The sequence below is a fragment of the Trachurus japonicus genome, chromosome 2 (assembly GCF_045865225.1).
Source record: "Trachurus japonicus isolate A0001 chromosome 2, Traja_1.0".
NCBI lineage: Eukaryota > Metazoa > Chordata > Actinopteri > Carangiformes > Carangidae > Trachurus > Trachurus japonicus.
Genome location: NC_140908.1, coordinates 3,040,561 through 3,064,026, shown reverse-complemented (window position 1 = coordinate 3,064,026; position 23,466 = coordinate 3,040,561). Strand labels below are relative to the sequence as shown.

At 40.9% G+C, this 23,466-nt stretch overlaps 1 protein-coding gene and 2 long non-coding RNA genes across 3 annotated transcripts; 1 reads left to right on the top strand and 2 right to left on the bottom strand.

The window, feature by feature from the left end:
* Positions 1–856: 856 nt before the first annotated feature.
* On the top strand, positions 857–2,594 carry LOC146990563 (uncharacterized). The gene is made up of 3 exons (XR_015037468.1): positions 857–925; positions 1,021–1,095; positions 2,431–2,594. It is a non-coding gene; the product is annotated as an uncharacterized LOC146990563 (long non-coding RNA).
* Positions 2,595–3,124: 530 nt separating this feature from the next.
* On the bottom strand, positions 3,125–3,928 carry LOC146990562 (uncharacterized). The gene is made up of 3 exons (XR_015037466.1): positions 3,811–3,928; positions 3,532–3,586; positions 3,125–3,372 (listed from the first exon to the last, which is right to left on the bottom strand). It is a non-coding gene; the product is annotated as an uncharacterized LOC146990562 (long non-coding RNA).
* A 9,741-nt stretch (positions 3,929–13,669) lies between these two features.
* On the bottom strand, positions 13,670–22,141 carry LOC146990561 (high affinity choline transporter 1-like). Its single transcript, XM_085804192.1, has 8 exons — positions 21,849–22,141; positions 21,317–21,430; positions 19,492–19,647; positions 19,262–19,410; positions 18,271–18,414; positions 15,863–16,016; positions 14,931–15,145; positions 13,670–14,194 (listed from the first exon to the last, which is right to left on the bottom strand). The coding sequence occupies exons 1-8, from the start codon at positions 22,030–22,032 to the stop codon at positions 13,670–13,672; spliced, it is 1,641 nt and encodes a 546-aa protein (XP_085660318.1). The 5' UTR covers positions 22,033–22,141.
* Positions 22,142–23,466: the final 1,325 nt, after the last annotated feature.

The following is a 23,466-nucleotide window of genomic DNA, read 5'->3' as shown; positions in this document are numbered from 1 at the left end:
TTTCAGTAAATGATTCAGTTTCACAGAATCAGCAGCATGCACGTCATGCCTGTTGGGTCTGTTGTCAATATATAGTAGAGTGTGTTGAGAACAAAATAACATAAAAATGATCAATGTAAATCAAAATTATAATCCCAGGTTGATTTCACACAGGTGTGATATACTTGGAGTTACAATGTGTTGTTTAAGTGTTCCCTTTATTTTTTTGAGCAGTGTATTAAATGTCTATCTAGCTGTCCTCCTGTGATCCAGTCTCAGGAGTATCTTATTTAGGCTACACTTTGCTTATACGTGTCTTGTACTTTTCCACTCTCATACATAGACCTCACTTCTCTGTGTTTTCTTTACTTAATTTCCTGTGGAGTATATGGAGACAGCGCGCGTGGCTTTATTTAGTTACAAACTGTGTTGTCTGATGTGGTTTTTATTGAGTGTGAAGGAGGAGAGGTGAGGACCAGACCAGACTTTGTGCTCTAACAATGTGGAGATGTATGTTAGTGTGTTGATGCAGACAGGCTGGATTGGTTGCTTTGTGCTTTTTGTTTTGGAGTGGCCACTGGCCACAGAATGGGTGGCCACTCTAGTTATCTACCAGAACTAGATTGTGTGTTATTGTTGTTGTTTTACATTGTAGTAAAAAGTAAAAACTACAGCCACTTTATGTAAAACTCTTTATTTTTAACACAATATTTGCTGCAATTTTTTTTCTCCAGCCTACAATCTTTAATATTAGTTTTTTATCCGCATAGTGTCAGTGTGCAAATTATAATAAGAAAGTGTTTGTCAACTTTATTAATGTTTTCAATGTAATGTTTTCTGTGATTTAAAACTAAAGGTGTAATTCTATGCTTTGACCAGCAGATGGCGCCAAACCACCATCTGGAGCCAGGAGTGACCACCTCAATGTTTCTGGAGAAAACACAATGTAAGTGTGATTTGTAGCTGAAGTGTTGCAGCTCAAACATTTCTAAATGTCAGGATGAGTGTGACTAAATGTTTTTTGTGTATGTGTTGTCCCAGGTGGAGAGTCAGAGGTGTTTGTGAACATCACACTGAAGATGAAGCAGGAGGAGCTGACTGACTGTCTGCACAGCAGTAAGAGCATTTCTTTATTTCTCATTAATGCTAGTTTGTTTTTCTGGAGTTCACCTCATTAGTGTATATATAGGTTTGTATATGACCTGATTGTAACTGTACATACTAAAGTTATGGTCAACAATACATGTGTTTTAAATTTAAAGTTTTGTATCTTTTATATACACTGCTCAAAAAAATAAAGGGAACACTTAAACAACACATTGTAACTCCAAGTATATCACACCCGTGTGAAATCAACCTGGGGTGATAATTTTGATTTACATTGATCATTTTATGTTATATATTGAATGACGATTTTAAACTGCAATATTTCATTAATTGAGATCTAAGATGTGTTGTTTAAGTGTTCCCTTTATTTCTTTGAGCAGTGTATATAAACAATTTATTGCATCTTGCCTTATTGCTTGTTTTATTGTTTATGTATTTGACACTCCCATGAGGTGACGTACTCCAGGAGGGCCATGGATCTTACGTCTTTACTTCAGGTTTGGTTTTTATTTTGTACTTTTTTCATTTACAAACAACTTTACATTGGTTAACCTTGATCCCATCCCTGGTTTGTGCCATGTGCTTCACTGGGTGAGTCGGCCATCTTGTAGACCAGGTGTTTGTTTCAACCAAGAGCACTTTGACTGAGTCAAGTCTGGTGTACTGCTGCTTGGTTGGAACAAAGACCTACAGCCACATGGCCTGGTCTACAAGATGGCCGACTCACCCAGTGAAGCACATGGCACAAACCGATGGGATCAAGGTTAAACAATGTAAAGTTGTTTGTAAATGAAAATAAGTAACCTGGAGGACGTCACCTCGTTGGAGTGTCAAATTAGAGACATCTTGAGTAAATGAGTATATAATCAATAAGGCAAGATGCAATAAATTGGATACAAAACTTTAAAACACATGTATTGTTGACCATAGCTTTAGTATGTACAGTTACAAAGGCCATAGACAAACCTATACTAATGAGGTGAACCACAGAAAAACAAGCTACATTAATCACAAAGAAGGTTTTTTATATATGGTTTTTATTTTGTACTTATTTTCATTTACAACAACTTTACATTGTTTAACCTTGATCCCATTGGTTTGTGCCATGTGCTTCACTGGGTGAGTCGGCCATCTTGTAGACCAGGCCATGTGGCTGCAGGTCTTCGTTCCAACCAAGCAGCAGTACACCAGACTTGACTCAGTCAAAAGTGCTCTTGGTTGAAACAAACACCTGCAGCCACATGGCCTGGTCTACAAGATGGCCGACTCACCCAGTGAAGCACATGGCACAAACCAGAGATGGATATTAACATTGTTGAGTCTTCAATGTCTTCTTTGAACCAGGTGGTGAAGTTCTTCTGGACTCAATGGTGGACAGCAGCTCCTGAAAGAGAGAACATGGACAATCAGTGTTAGACAGGACTACCTGCAACTCATGCTGAATGTGTCCTTTGTCTTTCAGACTGAACAAGATGGAGGCAACTGTGACTATGTGTCTTGTGGAAGTAAGTAAAGATTGCTGTGTGTATATTCAACAGTATGCCGTGAGTGTTTCTTACCAAGTAGAGGTGGCAGTCGTATAAGTACATGGTAGCCAGTCAGCTCAGGGTTGAAAACCTGCAAAAGAGACAAAGATAGAGTGAAACAAACACCATTAAATGAATAAAAACCTTAGTAAAAGATGTAAGATGCCTGGTCTTTGAGCAAAATTGCATTTCATGACGCTTCCGCCTGCAACTCATGTTGAATGTGTCCTTTGTCTTTCAGACTGAACAAGATGGAGGCAACTGTGTGACTATGTGCATGGGGAAGTAAAGATTTGTGTATGCTTTGAGTGTTTCTTACCAAGTAGAGGTGGCAGTAGTAGAAGCACATGGTAGCCAGTCAGCTCAGGGTTGAAAACCTGCAAAAGAGACAAAGATGAGTGAAACAAACACTATCAAATGAATAAAAACCTGAAGTAAAAGATGTAAGATGCCTGGTCTTTGAGCAAAGTCGCATTCCCTGACGCTTGTAGACCAGGCCATGTGGCTGCAGGTGTTTGTTCCAACCAAGCAGCAGTACACCAGACTTGACTCAGTCAAAAGTGCTCTTGGTTGAAACAAACACCTGCAGCCACATGGCCTGGTCTACAAGATGGCCGACTCACCCAGTGAAGCACATGGCACAAACCAGGGATGGATCTAGGCTGACAAGCATTTCCACACGATTAACATTGTTGAGTCTTCAATGTCTTCTTTGAACAGGTGGTGAAGTTCTTCTGGACTCAATGGTGGACAGCAGCTCCTGAAAGAGACAACATGGACAAGCAGTGTTAGACAGGACTACCTGCAACTCATGCTGAATGTGTCCTTTGTCTTTCAGACTGAACAACATGGTATGCGTCTTGTGGAAGTAATTAAAGCTGCTGTGTGTATTCAACAGTATGCCGTGAGTGTTTCTTACCAAGTAGAGGTGGCAGTAGAAGCACATGGTAGCCAGTCAGCTCAGGCTTGAAAACCTGCAAAAGAGACAAAGATAGAGTGAAACAAACACTATCAAATGAATAAAAACCTTAAGTGTAAGATGCCTGGTCTTTGAGCAAAGTCGCATTTCCTGAGGCTTCCGCCTGCAACTCATGTTGAATGTGTCCTTTGTCTTTCAGACTGAACAAGATGGAGGCAACTGTGACTATGTGCATGGGGAAGTAAGTAAAGATTTCTGTATGCTTCGAGTGTTTCTTACCAAGTAGAGGTGGCAGTAGAAGCACATGGTAGCCAGTCAGCTCAGGGTTGAAAACCTGCAAAAGAGACAAAGATGAGTGAAACAAACACTATCAAATGAATAAAAACCTTAAGTGTAAGATGCCTGTTCTTTGAGCAAAGTCGCATTCCCTGACGCTTCCGCTGACGCTCCAGTGCAGAATGACTATTTGTAGGACACTGCTCCTCTGGTTGATGCAGTTGATCGTCAGGACGGGAGTGCAGACACCTGTGCTCGGCCAATGGAGAAGCAGCTCCGCCTTCCTGGAGGACGTCATCTCTTTAGCTCAACATTCAATCTGTGTCACAGTACGAGTCAGTAACACATCTGGTCTCAGATCCACCGCTGGTGTAGTGGATATCCTCCTGGCTTTAGACTCAAGAGATCGTTGGTTCGATCCCTGGTGTTGGCTTCTTGGTTTCCTCCTTAAGTTTCTTTGTATGTGCTGCTTTGACGATGTCAAATACACTATGACCAATGGCTCTGTCACACCGATTAATGGTACAGTGGGTTGCGCAGCTGCTTGGGGCACAGCAGACCACGGGTTCGATCCCCAGCGGGGTCAGTGAGAGAAGAAGAAGGCCGGTTAAAGAGATGCATGAGAAGTGAGTAAATAAGTGGGATTTTATTGACTTTATTACTTAAAAATACAATAATACTTCTTACTTTAGTTTTTTTTATTTACCTACACTACTTTTAGTTACTTATCATTACTTTTTTATTTTCTACTTTATTCCTTACTTTTAGTTCCTATTTTATGACCTATCTACCCACATTCATTCAGACGGACGAACAACACAACACAGAGACGAACGAGACATAAGTCGGGTTAGGACCAGTCTGGTCCGGTCGGGTCGGGACCGGTCAGGTCAGTCGGTAACGCCCTTGTCCGGTCTTCTTGTGACCCACCATCGTGGTGGGGGGGAGGGGAGGGGACTGCTCCCACTGGGGCTCGAACCCGTGGCCTTCGCTACCCAAAGCGGTAACGCAACACACTCGACCACCGAGCCCCGGGGACAATCCACTGGTCATAGTGTATTTGACATCGTCAGAGCAGCTACAAAGAAACTTAAGGAGAAAATCTCTCTCTGTCGCCCCTGGGGATCGAACCCGCAATCTGCTGCACCCAAAGCGGCAGCGCAACCCACTCAACCATTAATCAGTGTGACAGAGACATTGGTCATAGTGTATCTGACATCGTCAAAGCAGCACATACAAAGAAACTTGAGGAGAAAACCAAGAAGCCAACACCAGGACTTGAACCCACAATCTCTTGCGTTCAAAGCCAGAGGGAGATCCACTACACCAGCGGTAGATCTGAGATGAGATGTGTTGGAACTCGTACTGACTCGTACGGCTGCACAACAACATACATAACAAAAGCTGTGCGTGGCTTTGAACAAGCAACGTTTGTGTTTACAGGTAAGTAGCCGATCCACTGCCCTAACCACTGGATATGGTTCTTGATGTGTTGGAACTTGTGTAGTGACTCGTACGGCTGCACAACACCATATACAAACCAAAAGCAGCACATAGACTTGAACCCACAATCTCCACATTGAATAACATGAGTAAACCCTCTGTGCCACCAGACCACCAACAGCTCCAGGTGTGAACATGTGGACTTTGTACTGCAGAGTGATTGAATGTTGAGCTGAAGAGATGGAGTTATCTCATGAAGATGAATGAGTGAATAGTTATGACAGTCTCCTTCATTGACCTTCATTGACATGTTTGGTTGGTCTTTGTTGATAAGATTGTTTTGGAGCAGGATGATGATGATGATGAAAACTGCGTGGTCTCGAACCAGCGACCACTGCGTTGACAGGCAGGGTGCATATCCATTGGACCACAAGCGGGTGATGGAAAAAAAAAAAAAAAAAAAAAAAAAAAAAAAAAAAAACTGGGAGTGCTGATCGTGAGAGGATCCTGGTGTTCAGGGGCCAACAGACCCCTCAACCTTTTCCAGCAACATGAGAACAAACTAGCTATAGAGTCAAACAGCACAGATCAGCATCATGCTGATCTATGCTGTTTGACTTTATAGCTAGTTTGACTCCTTTTCCGGCTAGACATCTAGAGATCTAGAGATAGAGCCGATCTCAGTAACACAATGAAAGACAGAAGAATTAAGAAATTAAACACCCTTTCTTGTAATTTTTTTTTTAAACTTTATTAACACTTGTGTACATAACAATGCTGTTGTGCCAGGGGAAGAACAATATATAAAAGTATAAATATACAAAGAGTAAATAATTACCATTTATTTATATAAAAATACAAATAAATGCATTGATAAAAAGTAAACAGGCTCCAGAAGATCTTCACCATCTCTTCTGGTCATAATTTCTAGACTTTTTAGATCAGTGTCTCATGCTTTTTAGATCAGTGCATCATGCTGATCTATGCTGTTTGACTCTATAGTTTGATACAGGTATAGTTTGATACAGGTGTGTGTTGATATTATGAAGCCTTAATCTTGTTTGTCCCTAAGAGACACACAACAGTCCACCACAGAGCCCAGTTCACTGACAAAAGACAAGTGTAAAGTTTCCAGAGGTTTATTTGACATAAATGTAAATGTCAGTGTGAGAATTAGAATAAGAAAGTGTTTGTCAACTTTATTAATGTTTAAAATGTAAACTGCAGGTTTTCTGTCATTTAAAACTAACATAGTGTAATTCTATGCTTTGACCAGCAGACGGCGCCAAATCAGCAGCTGGAGCCAGGAGTGACCACCTCAATGACTGTCACAGACTCATTTACTCCAGATATCTCCAGTTTGGTGCTTAACGAGGTGATGTCCTCCAGGAAGGCAGAGCTGCTTCCCCATTGGCCGAGCACAGGTGTCTGCACTCTGGTCCTGATGAGCAGCCGCAGCGACCAGAGGAGCAGTGTCCTACAAATAGTCATTCAGTTCGCTGGTGCACCAGTTAGAAGATGCGACCTACCCAACGCGACTTTGAGATGGAGCCATGGAGCACAGCGCCTTATGTCTTTAACTTCAGGTTTGGTTTTTATTTTGTACTTTTATTTCATTTTCAAACAACTTTACATTGTGTTTAACCTTGATCCATTTCTGGTTTGTGTTGGCAGTGGAGTCTGCCATGTGCTTGACTGGGTAAGTCAGCTATCTTGTAGACAAGGCCACACTGCAAAAACTCATCTTACCAAAAATATTTGTCTTATTTCTAGTCAAAATGTAACTTCTAGTCAAAACTAATCTTATTATACTTAAAACAAGAAACATCACAAAAAGTAGCTTGTTTGTAGACACCTTTTTACTTATTCCAAGCATATTTTCACTTGAAATAAGTAAAAAAAAATCTGATAGTGGAGCAAGTTTTTCTTCCTCACAAACAAAACCTGCTTTCATTGGCAGATTTTTATTTCAAGTGAAAATTTGTTTGAAACAAGTGAAAATTATCTACAAACATGTACATTTTTAGGTGATGAGTCTTATTTTAAGTGGAAAGAGATTAGTTTTGACTAGAAATGAGACAATCAAGAGTACTCTGCCAACACAAACCAAAGATGGATCAAGGTTGACAAACATTGTTGAGTCTTCAATGTCTTCTTTGAACCAGGTGGTGAAGTTCTTCTGGACTCGGTGGTGGACAGCAGCTCCTGAAAGAGAGAGAACATGGACAAGCAGTGTTAGACAGGACTACCTGCTGAATGTGTCCTTTGTCTTTCAGACTGAACAAGATGGAGGCAACTGTGACTATGTGTGTTGTGAAGTAAATAAAGATTTCTCTGTGTATGCCTTGAGTGTTTCTTACCAAGTAGCGGTGGCAGCAGTACAAGCACATGGTCGCTGTAGCCAGTCAGCTCAGGGTTCAACACTTACACAAGAGACAAAGATTAGAGTGAAACAAACACACGATCCAATGAATAAAACCAAAACCTGAAGTAAAAGACATATTGAATAAAAGTGAGCAAACTCACTTACCATTGATGATCGTTAGTTGGTCACGGGAGTGCAGACACCTGTGCTCGGCCAATGGAGAAGCAGGAGGACGTCACCTCGTTGAGCATCAAATTGAAGACATCTGGAGTAAATGAGTCAGATACGTTCAAGAAATACATGAGCAAGTGAGCAATAAGGCAAAGATGCATGCATACGACACAAAACAAACACATGTATTGCTGACCATAGCTTTAGTATGTACAGTTACAATTAGCTGGTTGTATATAAAGCTACTGAATACACACATGGCTACACATCAATGAGGGAACCCCAGAAAACAAACTAGCATTAATGACAAATAAAGAAATGCTCTTAGGGGAGAGTGAGGTAATGTGAGACACCCCCTGTATCTAGAAAACGGAACACATTTATGGTCATCTGAACATTATGTTTTCAAGCCCCTTCCATTTCCCCATGGCCATGAAGAAGAGGACCTCATGATGCTGTGGAAAACATGTTGTTTTCACAAAAATATGATTTTTGTATGTAAAAGTAAATTTTCTTGCTGTCAACTTAATCAACTGTTGTGCCAAAGCAAATTGATTCACGTAAAAAAACGTATATGATACATGATGATGAACTACCAACACATAAAACCATCAGGGGTGGAAAGAGTACCAAAAAAATCTACTCAAGTAAAAGTACAGTTACCTTGATGAAATTTTACTCAAGTAAAAGTAAAAGTACTGGTGTAAAAATCTACTCAAGTAAAAGTAAAAAGTAGTTCATTTAAAATTTACTCAGAGTAAAAGTTACTTAGTTACTTTTTTTTTTTTTTTTTTGGGGGGGGGGGTATAATGGCCAGAGATTGGCCTCACATTCTCCGTGCATGTCTCTGTGTTTCAAATGTGTCCCTTCTCCATCGATACACTGGTCTCCATCATCTTTTAGCTCCTGTGGCACCAACTTGATTCTGACCTTCTGACACTGCAGTTGTCCAGAGCCAATCAGATGGACAGTTACAGTTACTGGCACTAAGGTTGTCACGATCATGATCATGATACTAAAATTTTCAACTCAATATTGATATTAAGGAAAATATTCGATACTCAATACCATTTTCAATGCGGATAAAAAAAGAAAAGAAAAATCTCTCTCTCCCTCTTTCACTCACACACACCTGTTTTTTTACTGTCTTTCCTGTCTGCTCTCAAGGAGGAGGAGGAGGGGGGGGAGGGGGGGTTTACTGTAGGTTCTCTCTCTCTTGCCTCTTTACTGTAACTGCTCTGAAGCAGTGGGCTGCTTGTCTGTTCTTTTGAGCATGGCCATGGATCTGACTGGGCTCCTACATTTAACTCAACGGACCGCCGGTCCGGCCTTCAGCCCCGGTGTGTCTGGCAGGGTCACCATAAACGTAGCCGAATAGATGGACATGCCTGATAACGTTGTCTTTAATCATTAACGTCAGCTTTTAACCGCTAGCTGCGGCTAATGGCTAATATTAAGACGACAACATAGCGACGAGCCCTGTTATGCACAAACCCACGTAGCGGTGAGGGGGGGGAGAGGGGTGTACCTGCCTGCATAGATGACCTGCCTGCTGCTGTGTGCGTCTGTGAAGGGAGAGAAATCGAGGCGGCAGCAGCGTAGCTACTTTTGACAACCCACACAGAGTTATATATTTTTTACTTTGTAACTTAAGCTATTTAAAATGTAACTAAGTAAATTTCTTCCAACAATATGTACTCAAGTAAAAGTAAAAGTACTGATTTTAAAAATTACTCAAAAAAGTACAAGTACACCAAAAAGCTACTTAATTACAGTAACTTGAGTAAATGTAACTCGTTACTTTCCACCCCTGAAAACCATGTGATGATGCTGGCTGAAAATTAGCCTGAATTTCTAAGAGAGGTCGTTTTTTCTAAAATGGGGGTGTTGGGGTAAAGTGAGACCATGGATGTATTATAATAAATCCATGAGTGAGACTATGAGCACACCACACACAAAGATTTACACTAGAATTTCGTCCCCCAAGCCAGAAATCTCGCGTGATCAAACATGATCTGTAGCCACACTGCTTTGTTATGCTATGTGCTCTCAGTCACCTCACTTCTTTATTGGTTACATTCAATTTTAGTCACATTCCACTTTGTCGGCTCCCCCCACATACAAGAGGACTTTTGATCAAAATGGTCACAATTGTCGGGTCCTACAATCTGACCTCCAGACTATCTAACTGGTTCTATCTGTCATTTGAATGTTAATTAAAACATTCTGTGTTGTATTTGATTTTGTTCTTGAGTCACTTTGTGTTTAGGAAAAAAAGTGCTTAATTGACCAATCCCCATGATTCTGTTACTAGTCCGATATTAGTTCTGGGGAGTGTGGTTGTCAAGCTAGCTGTCAGGACTCTAGCTGTTACAACATGTGTTGTTATGGTAGTTTCAGAGTGGAAAAAGTAAGTGGATCAGTTTACCCCATTGATTTCTCCGGTTTGTCTCAGTTTACCCGAGCTGGGGTAAAGTGAGACACAAGACCACTTTTTTTTAAAACAATCATATTTTCACTGTCCTTCATCCTGAATACATTCTGATCATTTCCATTGCTAGGAAACATCCTGAATTAATGGGAAATGTGTCAATTGTACTGATAAATCATTTTAGCTCGCTTAGAGGGGAGCAAATGTAAAAAGTGTCTCACTTTACCCCACTCTCCCCTACTGCTGTGCAGACAGTCAGTCAGCTCCTCCTGCTTCATCTTCAGTGTGATGTTCACAAACACCTCTGACTCTGCACCTGGGACAACACATACACAAAAAACATTTAGTCACACTCATCCTGACATTTAGAAATGTTTGAGCTGCAACACTTCAGCTACAAATCACACTTACATTGTGTTTTCTCCAGAAACATTGAGGTGGTCACTCCTGGCTCCAGCTGCTGGTCAGAGCATAGAATTACACCTGGTTAGTTGAAAACATGAATAAAGTTGACAAACACTTTCTTATTATAATTCTCACACTGACACTATGCAGATAAAAAATATTAAACACTGTTAGCTGGAGAAAAAGTATTGATGCAAATATAAAGAGTTTTACATGAAGGGGCTGTAGTTTTTACTCTTTTACTACAAAGTGAAATAAACTGTAATCATATGATCTAGTTCTGTGGCCACTAAGACAAAGGTACAAAGTCAACAATCCAGCCTGTCTGCATGAACACACTAACATACATCTCCACATACTGTTAGAGCACAAAGTCTGGTCTGGTCCTCACCTCTCCTCTTTTCCCTGCAGCTCCGTCCAGGTCCTGAAGACTCCATCGGATCTGCTTGTCCTCACGGGGACTGTCTGTGTCACAAGAGACAGAGATGATGAACATGGAGGCTGCTGCTGCGTCTCTGTCTGTCTTCATTTACTCTCCTGCTTCTTTTCTACATTAATGTCAAATAAACCTCTGGAAACTTTACACTTGTCCTTTGTCAGTGAACTGTGCTCTGTGGTGGACTGTTGTGTGTCTCTTAGGGACAAACAAGATTAAGGCTTCATAATATCATCACACATACTTGTATCAAATATATATACGTACATATACGTGTACATACATACATACATGAATGAATATTCAGACCTGTGTTTTGTTTCCATACATGAAGTTAAATGACAGACTACACAGTGTCTGGTTCATTCTGAGGACATTTCAACATGTTTCTAATCAAATCAATCATTTCTCATTAGACACTGATCTAAAGGTCAAGAAATTAAATCTTATTCCTGACATGAAAACTTCTTCATAAACTTTTCTCGTCAGTTTAGTGAAAGTTTTATCGCACTTACAGAGACTTGGAGCGAAGTTCTCGTAGTTCTCAGGTGATCTTCAGGTTGTCTGTTGATGTCACACACCTGAGACGAGACAGGAAGTGAAGCAGAAGCTGCTGCAGCTGTGACAGCGACACCTGGAGGTGAAGAAGAGGAGGAGTTGATCATACCTGAACCATGAATCTCAACAGAACAGAAACAGATGTATAAGCTACATACATTCATATACTGTACAAACACAGTTGGCCATATACAAACCTACATCACCACAGACAGACAGGTACATACCTACACATGGCTCCCACCTTTGAAAATATGGTCTCAAAACAAATCTCACCTGTTGTTCAGTTCATCCACCTCAGCATTAACTAAGCACAACACGTTCTCCCTCAGGAGCAAGGAACCACGGGAAGAGATGTAAGAGAGAAAACCTGAAGTTCAAGGGGCAGCGTAACAACAAAGTGTTGACTGAACCTGTGTGTAGTCTTAACATGCAGACAAAACCAAAGCCACAAGTGTCGCACAACAAACTATCCTCGAACCAAGTGTGTTGTTCATTATTATTTTGTTTTGTTGATTTGTGGTGGGGGAGCAGAAACTAGCACAACACATACACAGAAACACACAAAGGATGCAATACACTGAAGAATAGAAATACATTCTTCTTTTTTCACACATTTTACTGTAATATAGTAGGGAGGTTAAGCGACTTTTGACTTCAAGTCATGATGCAAAGGTCCCCTTTGGCATGGAAGTACCTTAGAGTCATACAAATAAATCTATCCTAAGACACAAGTGAGATCACACTTTGTATCCGAAATAAACACATTTTTAAAATGCCTTTTTTTAATTGAGAAAACACATGCACATTCCATTTAGAATGTCCATATAAACTACAATGTTTTCAGCTCCTGGATGTTATCTACATCTTATTTGTAACATGATTGCAATATTTCAGGATTGTTTCTCAGTTTGAATGATGAACAGGGAACTAATGCTTTTAATTTGTAGGGCGGACTCACATAAGAAGCATAAAGTCCATTCATGACATTCCATTATGGCTAATTTGAAATAAGAAATAAAGATACTGTAACATCATGAGATTGAGAAGATGAGCATTAACAAGCATTCGCAAAAGTAAAAATCTACCAAAATAATGAAGCTTACCAGTTTCTTAGCATTACTCTGAGAGAGGATCTTAGCCAGCTATACTGCGCAGGTGAAATAAGTCAGTCCTAATCATATGCTGCATGTGGGAGCTGCGAACCTAAACTTCCCTATCTGTACCGGTACATAAAAGCTGAACATTCCTTATTAAGGGCGCTCTACACTAAAATCTGTTAGTTTACTTTAGGAGCACAATGTAAAATGTTTTCAGTAGCAGGTTATATAAGCCTTCAATTATGTAGAGGGTCCAATGTGACCCATTTTTACATTTGAGAACAGTAAAAACATTTTTCCTTTGACTTTAAGTTGACTTCTAATATGACCCAGAATGGGTCAAACACATGTAAATTCAACTTTTTTAAATCAACATGCACAAGCAGTAACTAGTTATAGGTAGGCCTATATTTTGACCAACACAATATTTGGCTAATTGGTCTTTCCTGACACCACTGTGATATGAATTACATTTTATTATTTAACTACTTGCAGGCTATATTTGTTGCACTCTGTCTGATGTTCAACAAATCAGTATCAGTATAGTTGTATTAATGTTTTTACATTAATAAAACCCAATATCCTGTCACACAAGCAGCTGCATGTTGTCTCAGAAGCTGTAGATCTCATCCAGGAGCTGAAAGCATCAGGACATTCTAAATGGAATGTGCCTTTAGCATGCGTTTTCTCAATTTAAAAAAGGCATTTTAAAAACGTGTTTATTTCGGATACAAGGTGTGATCTCACTTGTGTCTTGATAGACAAGATAGATTTATTTGTATGACCCTAAGGTACTTCCATGCCAAAGGGGACCTTTGCATCATGACTTGAAGTCAAAGGCCTATTTTTTGGGCTTAACCTCCCTACTAATAGCAAAAAAAAAAAAAAAATCCAACCATTCCATTACATAAACAGACACAAAAAGTACATTGTAACAAAGCAAGAAAAATACATCACGGTTTCAGATCAAATATTTCATTTTCATCGTTTTCCTCATTTGCATCAGCATTGTCTCTGGCACCATCTGCTGGCGCTCCATGGGAGGCCACCTCGAACACGTCCCACCTCCGGGGCAGGACGCCCTTGTGAAACAGCAGCGAGGCCACGTGCGAGAACAACGGGATGCACGCCAGCGAAGACAGCATGCACGCCGTCCTGTAGGGAAAGCGCTGAGTGTAAACGCCGTCCTTTAAAACGCAACCTGGGAAACAGAGGACCACGGGGAGGCCTAATAAAGAGTCGCCACACAGTACTCTCATCACCACGGCGACGAGGAGGCCCACGACAGCTCCGTAGCCGTTGGAAACCTTGATGAAGAGGATGCAGATGACTTGGGGGAGTAAAAGCGTGTAAGACAGGTCTGCGCCCAGCATCCAAAAGAGCAGCACGCTGCCCTTCAGGTAGGTGATGGATGTTCCCACAAGCCCTCCAACCACTATAGAGATACGGATCACCCACTGCAGTTCTTTATCCGATGCCTGAACAGAAGAGCACATGAAACCTCAGTGAATATTTACAAATGTAGAAACAACCGTCAGTGGATTAAAGCCACTTCCACGCTGTTTTTTTGTTTTTTTCAAGTATATTTTTTGGGGCTTTTGTGCCTTTAATGGGTCAGAGAAGGACGGAAGGACAAAGGGAGAGATGGGAGGAAAGAAGGAAGGGAAAAAGGAAGTATAAGATAGATGAAAAGATTGGGTCAATTGGGTCAAAAAGGAAGGAAGAAGTAAGGACAAAGGGAAGGAAGGAAGGAAGGATTGTGGAACGAAGGAAGGAAAAAGGACGGAAAGAAATAAGGAGGGAGGGAACATATTGGGTCAATTAGATCAAAAGAGGAAGGAAGAAGAAGTAAGGATGAAGGAAGGGAAAAAGGAAGGAAAGAAAAATGGAGGGAAGGAACAGTTTAGGTCAAGAAAGGAAGCAGAAGGATGGACGAAGGAAGGATGGAGGAGGAAGGGAACAGATTGGGTCAATTGGGTGAAAAAGGAAGGAAGAAGTAAGGACGAAGGGAGGGAAGGAAGGATTGTGGAACGAAGGAAGGAAAAAGGACGGAAAGAAATATGGAGGGAGGGAACAGATTAGGTCAAGGAAGGAAGAAGGACAACAGGAGGGTTAATTTATAGGACAACTAGAGAGACAGGAAATGGGGATGACATGCAGCAAAGGGCCAGTGATGGAATCGACTCCCCCAGTCAGACCCCTGTTTGTTTTTACCTGGCTTCTGATGGTCTGGTAGATGTTGGTGGTGAAGATGGTGGTCGCAGATAAAAGATAGGAGTCAGTGGACGACATCACCGCGGCAGCAATGGCTCCGATGCCGACAGCGAAAACCGGGGTCGGGGTAAAATGCTGGAGGGTGATGGGCAACACCATGGCAGACATCCCTCGATCGTAAGGAGAGGGAGAGCCGTACGAGGTAGAGTTCCAGTCTGAGAAACACATTAGCCACAAGAAAAATTATTATATTTTTTAAAAGGGATAGTTCAACATTTTGGCAAATTGGCCCATTGCCATAATCCCTATAGTCATAGCAGTAGATTCGTTACCTTTAATTGTCGGTGCAAGCTGTTTTTAGAACGGCGGAGCAGAGCCGTGAGCTGCTCAGAGCTACGCTACCGAGGCTCATGGGATTTCTTGGTTTCCCTCATCAAACTCATCAAATACACAATCCAACAACTCCACAACGCTCTGGTGGACAAGTTGTGACCTGCACATTCACCACGCTATGAGATAATAACACAACGTTACCAGACAGAGTTGTTTTAGAGGGAAATACAGAGACTGATGATGAAAAACTGTCCCTGAAGGCAACACACATCAGCGGTTTTGCATGAATTTCCCTCTAAAACAACTCTGTCTGGTAACGTTGTGTTATTATCTCATAGCGTGGTGAATGTGCAGGTCACAACTTGTCCACCAGAGCGTTGTGGAGTTGTTGGATTGTGTATTTGAAACCGAGAAATCCCATGAGCCTCCGTAGTGTGGCTCTGAGCAGCTCACGGCTCTGCTCCGCCATTCTAAAAATAGCTTGCACCGACAATTAAACGTAACAAACCTACTGCTAAAACTATATGGATTATGGCAATGGGCCAATTTGCCAAAATATTGAACTATCCCTTTAACGTCAACACAACTTGACTGATCACCTGTCGAAGCTGCCACAGCTCCGATCAGCGTCGGTGGGATTCCGAGGATGATGACGGCTCCTGCTGCGATGAAGCAGATGGTTCTGGCGGTGGAGGTGGAGCTGGATGACAACGTCCTCTGATGGAAGTCCTGACCAGCCATGGCTCCCGCTGACTGTCAAACAAGGCAATGGGAACCAACTGAAACTGCATTTTATCCTTTTTTTTTTTTTAAATCAAAGTACCCTGTTCTTCTAAACAACATCTGGAACAACCCATTCTTTCTATTACATTACTCTACTACACCTACTAGTAACTTCTTTGCCTTTCCTACGCAAGTATGAAAAGTATGGAATTTGATTTTATAGGCCTACTTTTACAGGTCTGTGGAAAAGTATGGAAAATGGAAACTATTACATGGAAATATGTTTATCTGGGTTTTGTCTGATCTGAAGTTATTTGGGTTAATTATTTTGTATGCGCTCTTGTACCGACGTACAGTCTCCTGGAAATTATTTGGTGACATAATGGCACACACTGCAAAAACTCAAAATCCAACCAAGAATACTTGTCTTATTTCTAGTCAAAATGTCATTTCTAGTCAAAACAAATCTACCTATACTTAAAATTAGACTCATCATGTTGAAAAAGTAGCTTGTTTTTAGACACTTTTTTACTTCTTTCAAGCATATTTTCACTTGAAATAATCTGATAATGGGGCAAGTTTTTTTTTTTTCTTGCTTTCAGTGGGAGATTCTTTTACTTATTTCAAGTGAAACTTTGTTTGAAACAAGTGAAAATGATGATTTTTAGGTGATGAGTCTTATTTTAAAGGGCCCATATTATGCAAAATCCACTTTCTACAGGTTTTGTAGTGGTCCTATGTGTTCCCGTGGCCTTTCTATGACGCCTGGAGGTGAAAAAAGTCTGTTCACTCCCTTCATTGATGCGCTGAACTCAAGTGACTCCACCTCCCGGTACTTCCTTATACTCCCCCTGGGCCAGTCTGGAAAAATGTGAGCTCCGCCCGCTGACACTTTTCCGGAACAGCGACACCCCCCCAATCCACACACACACATAGTGCGAATTACAGGGGGGTTTGGGGGGATTTGACCCCCCTAATTACGACTGCGACCCCCCTAAAAGAGGTACAAATAACAAATAGGGGGAGTTTAAACATTTATCTTTCTTATTAGTAATCATAAATACTACAATATACAGTATTTCCATAGTCATGCCAGGAAGATGCTTGTAGTAAAATGTCAGACCCCCCTAGTGGACTAAACCATTTCATTGCCTGAATCTGCGCGCGTCACTGACCATGAACCCGAGATACTGGGACTGAGTCCAGGTGCGCTGTGTAAAATGTTGACCCCCCCCCAATTGTCATTGTATAATTCGCACTCTGCACACACACACATGTATGTCCGTTATTTGACATGAAGATGCGGTAGATACGGGAGGAGCCGTCGGTACCGCGGCCGCCAGATGATCGATTTGAATCATTGACTGAAAAACAGCCGCATGTCATTAAAAATGAAATCGCTGATCAGAGAATGTTGGAATGATACCGCTTCTCATCAGCGCAGCGTCCTCATCACAGAATGAGAGACATCTGAACGAGGAAGTCTCCTCTCCCGGCGCAAAACCACCTCAATATTCTCCAGTAGCTTCTCATCAGTCCGTACAACAGTGCACAGTTTGTGCTGCTCCTCAGTTTCACTTGTTTTTTTTTTATTTGACAGTTTCACACAGAACTTTCTGATGAGTCTCTCCATGTTTCTCCTTCTGCCACAGTAAAAAAAAAGAAAGAAAAAAAATAGAAAGAACATTTACATTTTTTCAGACAAGATGCCAGTCTCAGAATTTTTTTTTTTTGGAAATCAATGCCCACCCCTGTCCCAATGTCAACACTGGCACATGTACCTGTAGTGAAAACCACACCCTCTCCCCGTGACAGCTGTGGAGTGGATGTGGTTTACACATCTTATTTGCATTTCAAGGTGCAGACACAGAAATGGCTCGTTCTCAGGAGAGCTCTGGAGAGCCACTTTTAGATTACTGAGATGTAGAGCTGCAGATTGATTTGGGGACAATACACTAGGAATACTATATGGTTGGACAACTTAGAACCATGTGAAATAGTTGAAAAACAGCATAATATGGGACCTTTAAGTGGAAAGAGTTTAGTTTTGACCAGAAATGAGACATTTTGACAAGAAAGAAGACAAATATTCTTGGAAAGATTTTGAGTTTTTGCAGTGCACAAATTCAGAACAATGAAAACAAAAGATTAATTGCATAATACATGATACACATCTAATTACTCAAATGTCACAAATTATTTTATATTTTTTACAGAGAAGTCTGGTAATTAGAATCTGGAAAAAGTGTAGAAACCCTGTGTTTAGGTGTGTTTGTCATCTTACCATCACCAGGAAACTGTCAATCCACCTCCCAACATCGCCAGACTCTAGGTGGCCGAGCCAAGAGGGTTGGTGTGTGTGGTTGTCTGCCGTCACGGCGATGGCAGTGTGAGCGTGGCTTGTCAGAACAAAGGGAACACACAGCCACTGTGCAAAGAGGAAATCATCAAGACAAAGACAAATACATCTCAACTGCGTCTTTTTTTTTTTTTCTTCTGTGCAAATTGAGTCGTAGGCTACTGGACTTGTATTTGTCTGGGAAGACGTTTCGCCTCTTATCCAAGTGGCTTCATCAGTTCGTACGCAACAAGTCTCACTAGTCGGCACTAGCTAGGCAAAGACAGTGGAGTAAGACTCAGGTATTTAACCTCTATGGGAGCGGTCACCAGATTACCTGTGGGTGTGTTTAAAACCCCACCGACCTCCACTCGGGCCAAAACAGAAGAGCATAAACATCTAAGGGGAGCCCTGAAAACTTGTGGCTATCCAAGTTGGACTTTTGGCAAAACAGTAACACGCTCCAGAAAGAATACTAACACTGAGCCATATGTGTCTGGGGTCTCAGAGAGACTCAGGAGAATCTTTAACAAACATCAAATCCTTGTTTGTTTCAAACGTGGTAACACTCTCAGGCAAAACCTGGTACATCCAAAAGACAGGATAACACACAGCCAGAAAAACAACCTGATATATGCTGTCCAATGCAGTGAGGAATACAGGGACATATACATTGGGGAGACAAAACAACCTTTAAACAAACGCATGGCCCAACACAGAAGGGCAAACTCCACTGTCTTTGCCTAGCTAGTGCGAACTAGTGAGACTTGTTGTGTACGAACTGATGAAGCCCCTTGGATAAGAGGTGAAACGTCTTCCCAGACAAATACAAGTCCAGTTGCCTACGATTCAATTTGCACAGAAAAGAACGATGACCTGGACGAATGAGAATATCCATAGACATCTCAACTGCGTCATCTCTTCAGTTTCAACTCACCAAGCTTAAGAGCACCAGTGAAATCTGGATAACGTCAGTGTAAGCGACTGAGTACAGCCCCCCCAGGACGGTGTAGGTGATGGCCACCGCGGCCGAGATCCACACACACACACTGAAGGGCAGATCCAGAACTACACTAATGGATGCTCCTGCAGCAGAGAAAACAAACAGCTCAAAACATAAAAAGTATGATGGAAAAAAACAAGTGAGTGTGTGAACGTGTAGCCTACCTAAGGAAATCATTAACGGGGGGATCCAGACTATTTCTGCCATGATGGGAACAATGGAGAGAACCGCAGTCAGTTTTCTTCCATACTTCCTCTGAAAGGGATCCATCATACTGATGTACTTGCTCTCCCTCATCGGTTTTGCAAAAAACAGTCCACCTTTCAAGAGATGAAAGAGAAAGGGAGGGGGGGGGGTTAAAGGTCAAAGGTGGATCGAATCCTCCATAATAGAGCTCTGCTGAATACAGAGGTGTTAAACAGGCATGGCAGATTGGTTTAATATGGATAACGTCTATATAACTGTATTAGATTGTGTTCAGTTAACACCTTGGGTTAGTAAAAACTTGAAAATGCTACTAAATAAAAAGAAACAAAATTTTAAAACTGGAAATCTCTTAGAGCTTGAGGCTGTCCAAAAAGAGATTAAACAGGAGACCAGAAGGGCTAAACTGCGCTGCAAACAGAAAGTTTAAAATAAACTAAGTAACAACAATCTGGGCTCTGCCTCAAGTTAATGATGAGGCAAACTAATGAAACCAGGAAAAAAGTGCCTTTAGTGGGCTTCTCCTCAGATCAAGTCCTGGCAAATGAGCTAAATAAATGTTATTGCAGATTTGAGTTGCATGATTTTAGTAAAGTAGGAGCCACCTTAAAAGAAACTCTGTCCACACTGTTAGAAACTCCTTTAAATTTGCACCTTGAGGGCTCTAGCACTCCTGCCAGACTATTGTTTGTTGATTTCTCATCAGCCTTCAATACTATCCAGCCTCATCTGCTTGTCCAGAAACTCATTGACCAGTTCTCCATGGATAATAGTATTACTGGCTGGAGACTTGATTTCCTTACGTGTAGGACCCAAAAAGTCAGAGTAAATGGGAAATTGTCTGACATGTCTGTAACGTTCACTGTCCTGCTGAACAGGGATGAATTCTCTCATGGTCCAGTTGTTGATTATTTTATGCACTGGTGTCAGGACTCGTTTTTAGAAATTAATGCTTTTAAGATGAAGGATAATAACCTTCTCCTGTTAACACTAATACATGGTAAAAACATTGAATCGGTGGATTCCTATAAGTACTTATAGGTACCAGTCTTGACAAGAAACTGACTGACTGACCGTTTCATTATATAAGAAGAGCCAGCAGCGTCGTTCTGTCACAGGAAGATGGCAAAATTCCAGGTTGACAGGACCCTGTTGGAACATGTTTTACTGTTCCTATGTTGAGTCACTTTTTCTTTTTTCTGTTGGTTTCAATCCCATAATATCAAAAACAAAAATCTACTGTCCAGAGCGGTCAACGTCTGCTGTAAAATAACTGGCACGGACCAAGAAACCCTGAAGGATATGTACAACAAAAGGTTGTACAATAAAGCACTATCCATCCTGTCTGACAGCTCCCATCCACTATACCAACAATCTGAGCTTCTTCCTTCTGGTTCCCTTTTCAGACTTCCACCAATCAAAACCAACAGATATATATATAAAAAAAATCCTTTATCCCATCTGCTGTCTCCCTCCTCAACTCTAAAACTCTAAGAGGAGGAGGTAGCTCATTGCACAGCGCACTTTAAACTTTAATCTTATAGCACTTTGGCCATCTTGGTCCAGTTACAGCTCAGTGTCTTTAATCTTAATTATTTATTGTCATTATCAACATCTGTGATCTGTCTATTGTTTATGTTTATTTCAGTGTTTTGTGTTTGTATGTTGTTTTTTTGCATGTGAACACTTGTCATTTCTTCCTGCAACAACCTCCAATTGTGTGTAACATCGAACCTGTGTCTGATACAGATCAAAACAAACATCCCATTTTACACTTGCACCTACCAATGATGAAGGAAACTGATATTTGTACAGGAATGAGAGCCCAGATGAGTCCTTGAGTGGGGTCATAGACCGACTCTGCGATGCCAATGACGAAGCCACCTCCAACGAATGTGGCTGAATAAAACACATAGATACATAATTAGAAAAACAATTATAACAAACAACTCTTTGCACAGTTTTCTACAGTTTATACATTATGCATATTTTATTTGGTACAGTTTTTCCCCCTATTTATTCTATTCCTAGTATTTTATCTCATAACATATTGATGTACATAATTGTATATGGATGTATATAGTGTATTTATTTTACTCTATTATTCTATTCAATTCTATTCTGTTACTGAATACTTGAATTTCCTTTGGGATGAATAGAGATCTAAGGCTTTAAGTCGACCATGGACCATAGGACTACAGATGGAAATTAGCTCTGGAGCTACATCTGGCACAGTTACAACTAATTATATTTTGTATGTTCATGAATACGCAGAGTCCCCATTACAAATAAACAAACAAATGAAATGAAAGCTCACCTGTCATCGTGAAGACCCCCACCACCAAGCTGACACTCCGGTTTCCCAACAAAGAGGCTTCAATTCTTCCACTTTGTGTATTTCTCTCCATCCTCTTGGATTTCAGAGATGCCCAGATCCCAGTTCCTATCACGAGCACGTAGAAGATCAGCATCATTATCAGACCTGGTATGTTTACAGCCATCGCAGCTGACTGATTGTTGCAGTTTTAAAACGCAGAAATTAACTGAACAGGTTTGGGAGCTCTGGATCCTGGAGGCGCATTCACATGTGATTTCAGATGTTTGCCTCCTAAAAGTTGGGCTACGACATGCCATTCCCACCATGTGACTTCATTCGACCTATCAAATTTAAAGCTGTAGTGCGTAACTTCTATCGCCCCCTAGAGGATTTCTGCCCACCGCTACCGTCTGTCACTCTTTTTTCTATAAACAATAGATACATTTACAAAAACAATTGTGCAATGCTAAATAAACATAGGCTACAGACAAGCATTAGAAATAGCTTCATTAGTACAGAAGATTCAAGTTTGCTTGTAAGAAGAAGAAAAAAGAGAGAGAAGAAAAGATAGGAGGAGGGAGAGAAAAAAAGAACTAATTCATGAAGTTTAATAGCATTCTTTGTTTCCATACATTTTAAAGAAGAGAACTGGTGACACAGCTCCTTATGAAAGACATAGATTCGGGGCCTTGTCTTCATAACTTTGTTTTTGTGTATAAAGAATTTGCCAAGGACAATTATTGTGTTGATTCCGAGGTCATTTGAAGGTTCCTAAAATATCCTCCTTCTTTACACCGGAGAAATTGGCAAATCTGGAAGACAACCAGTCATTCAGATCCTCCCAAAAAACATTAACATACCTGCAATCATAGAACAAGTGCTCTGTGGTTTCAACTTCATCATCACAAAATGGACAGTTGTTGCATTCAAAACCAAAACGACAGTGTAAAAATTCAGCAGAGGGGTATATTCCATTGAGGATTTTAAAATGTACTTCCTTTACTTTTGGTGCAATGGGCTCTATGCCCAGCTCACTACTTCCTGAATGTAAGGCTGCTCTTTTATTTCCTGTCTTACATTATTGGACAAACTGATTAATCCAGGTGTGTCTGAGTAGTCACAATGGCCAGACACACCTGGATTAATCAGTTTGGCCTTAAGTTCAGGAAGTCGTGGATGTGCATAGAGCCCAATGTTCTCTGCTTCCTTTTTTGAGGAAAAGTTTAAAATTGAGTTTCTGTTTGTTGAAGATGGATACAATTCATTGATAAAGGTTTATACCACTTTGGAGTAAGCTGTTTGACATCACAATTACAGTTCGAGGAATTGCCTTGACCACATTATTGTATTGTTTTCTGTCATCAATATCAAATTTAATGCTGAAATCTGCAAAGGGCAGAATATTTCCAGTGTTATATAACTTCTCAACCTCCCTTCTCTTTGTCAGGTGTATTGGGAAAATACACTGTTGGAGGTTTTCCCTTATATGGTCTGTACTCTATTTTAGCTTTTCTCTGTACATTCTATGTAAAGCTGTTACAAGGGTTTAAGTCTATGTAAGGTAAAACCTTACAACAAACCTTGAAATGTATTGTTTAGTGTTTTGACACTTTATGAC

Excerpts from the sequence above, each read along its gene's own strand:
- LOC146990561 (XM_085804192.1), bottom strand. The coding sequence starts at position 22,032 with ATGGCTGTAAACATACCAGGTCTGATAATGATGCTGATCTTCTACGTG. Across the intron at positions 21,431-21,848 it reads GGGGGTCTTCACGATGACAG|CCACATTCGTTGGAGGTGGC; the intron begins GTGAGCTTTCAT and ends TGTTTTATTCAG. Across the intron at positions 19,411-19,491 it reads CCCGTTAATGATTTCCTTAG|GAGCATCCATTAGTGTAGTT; the intron begins GTAGGCTACACG and ends TCTCTGCTGCAG.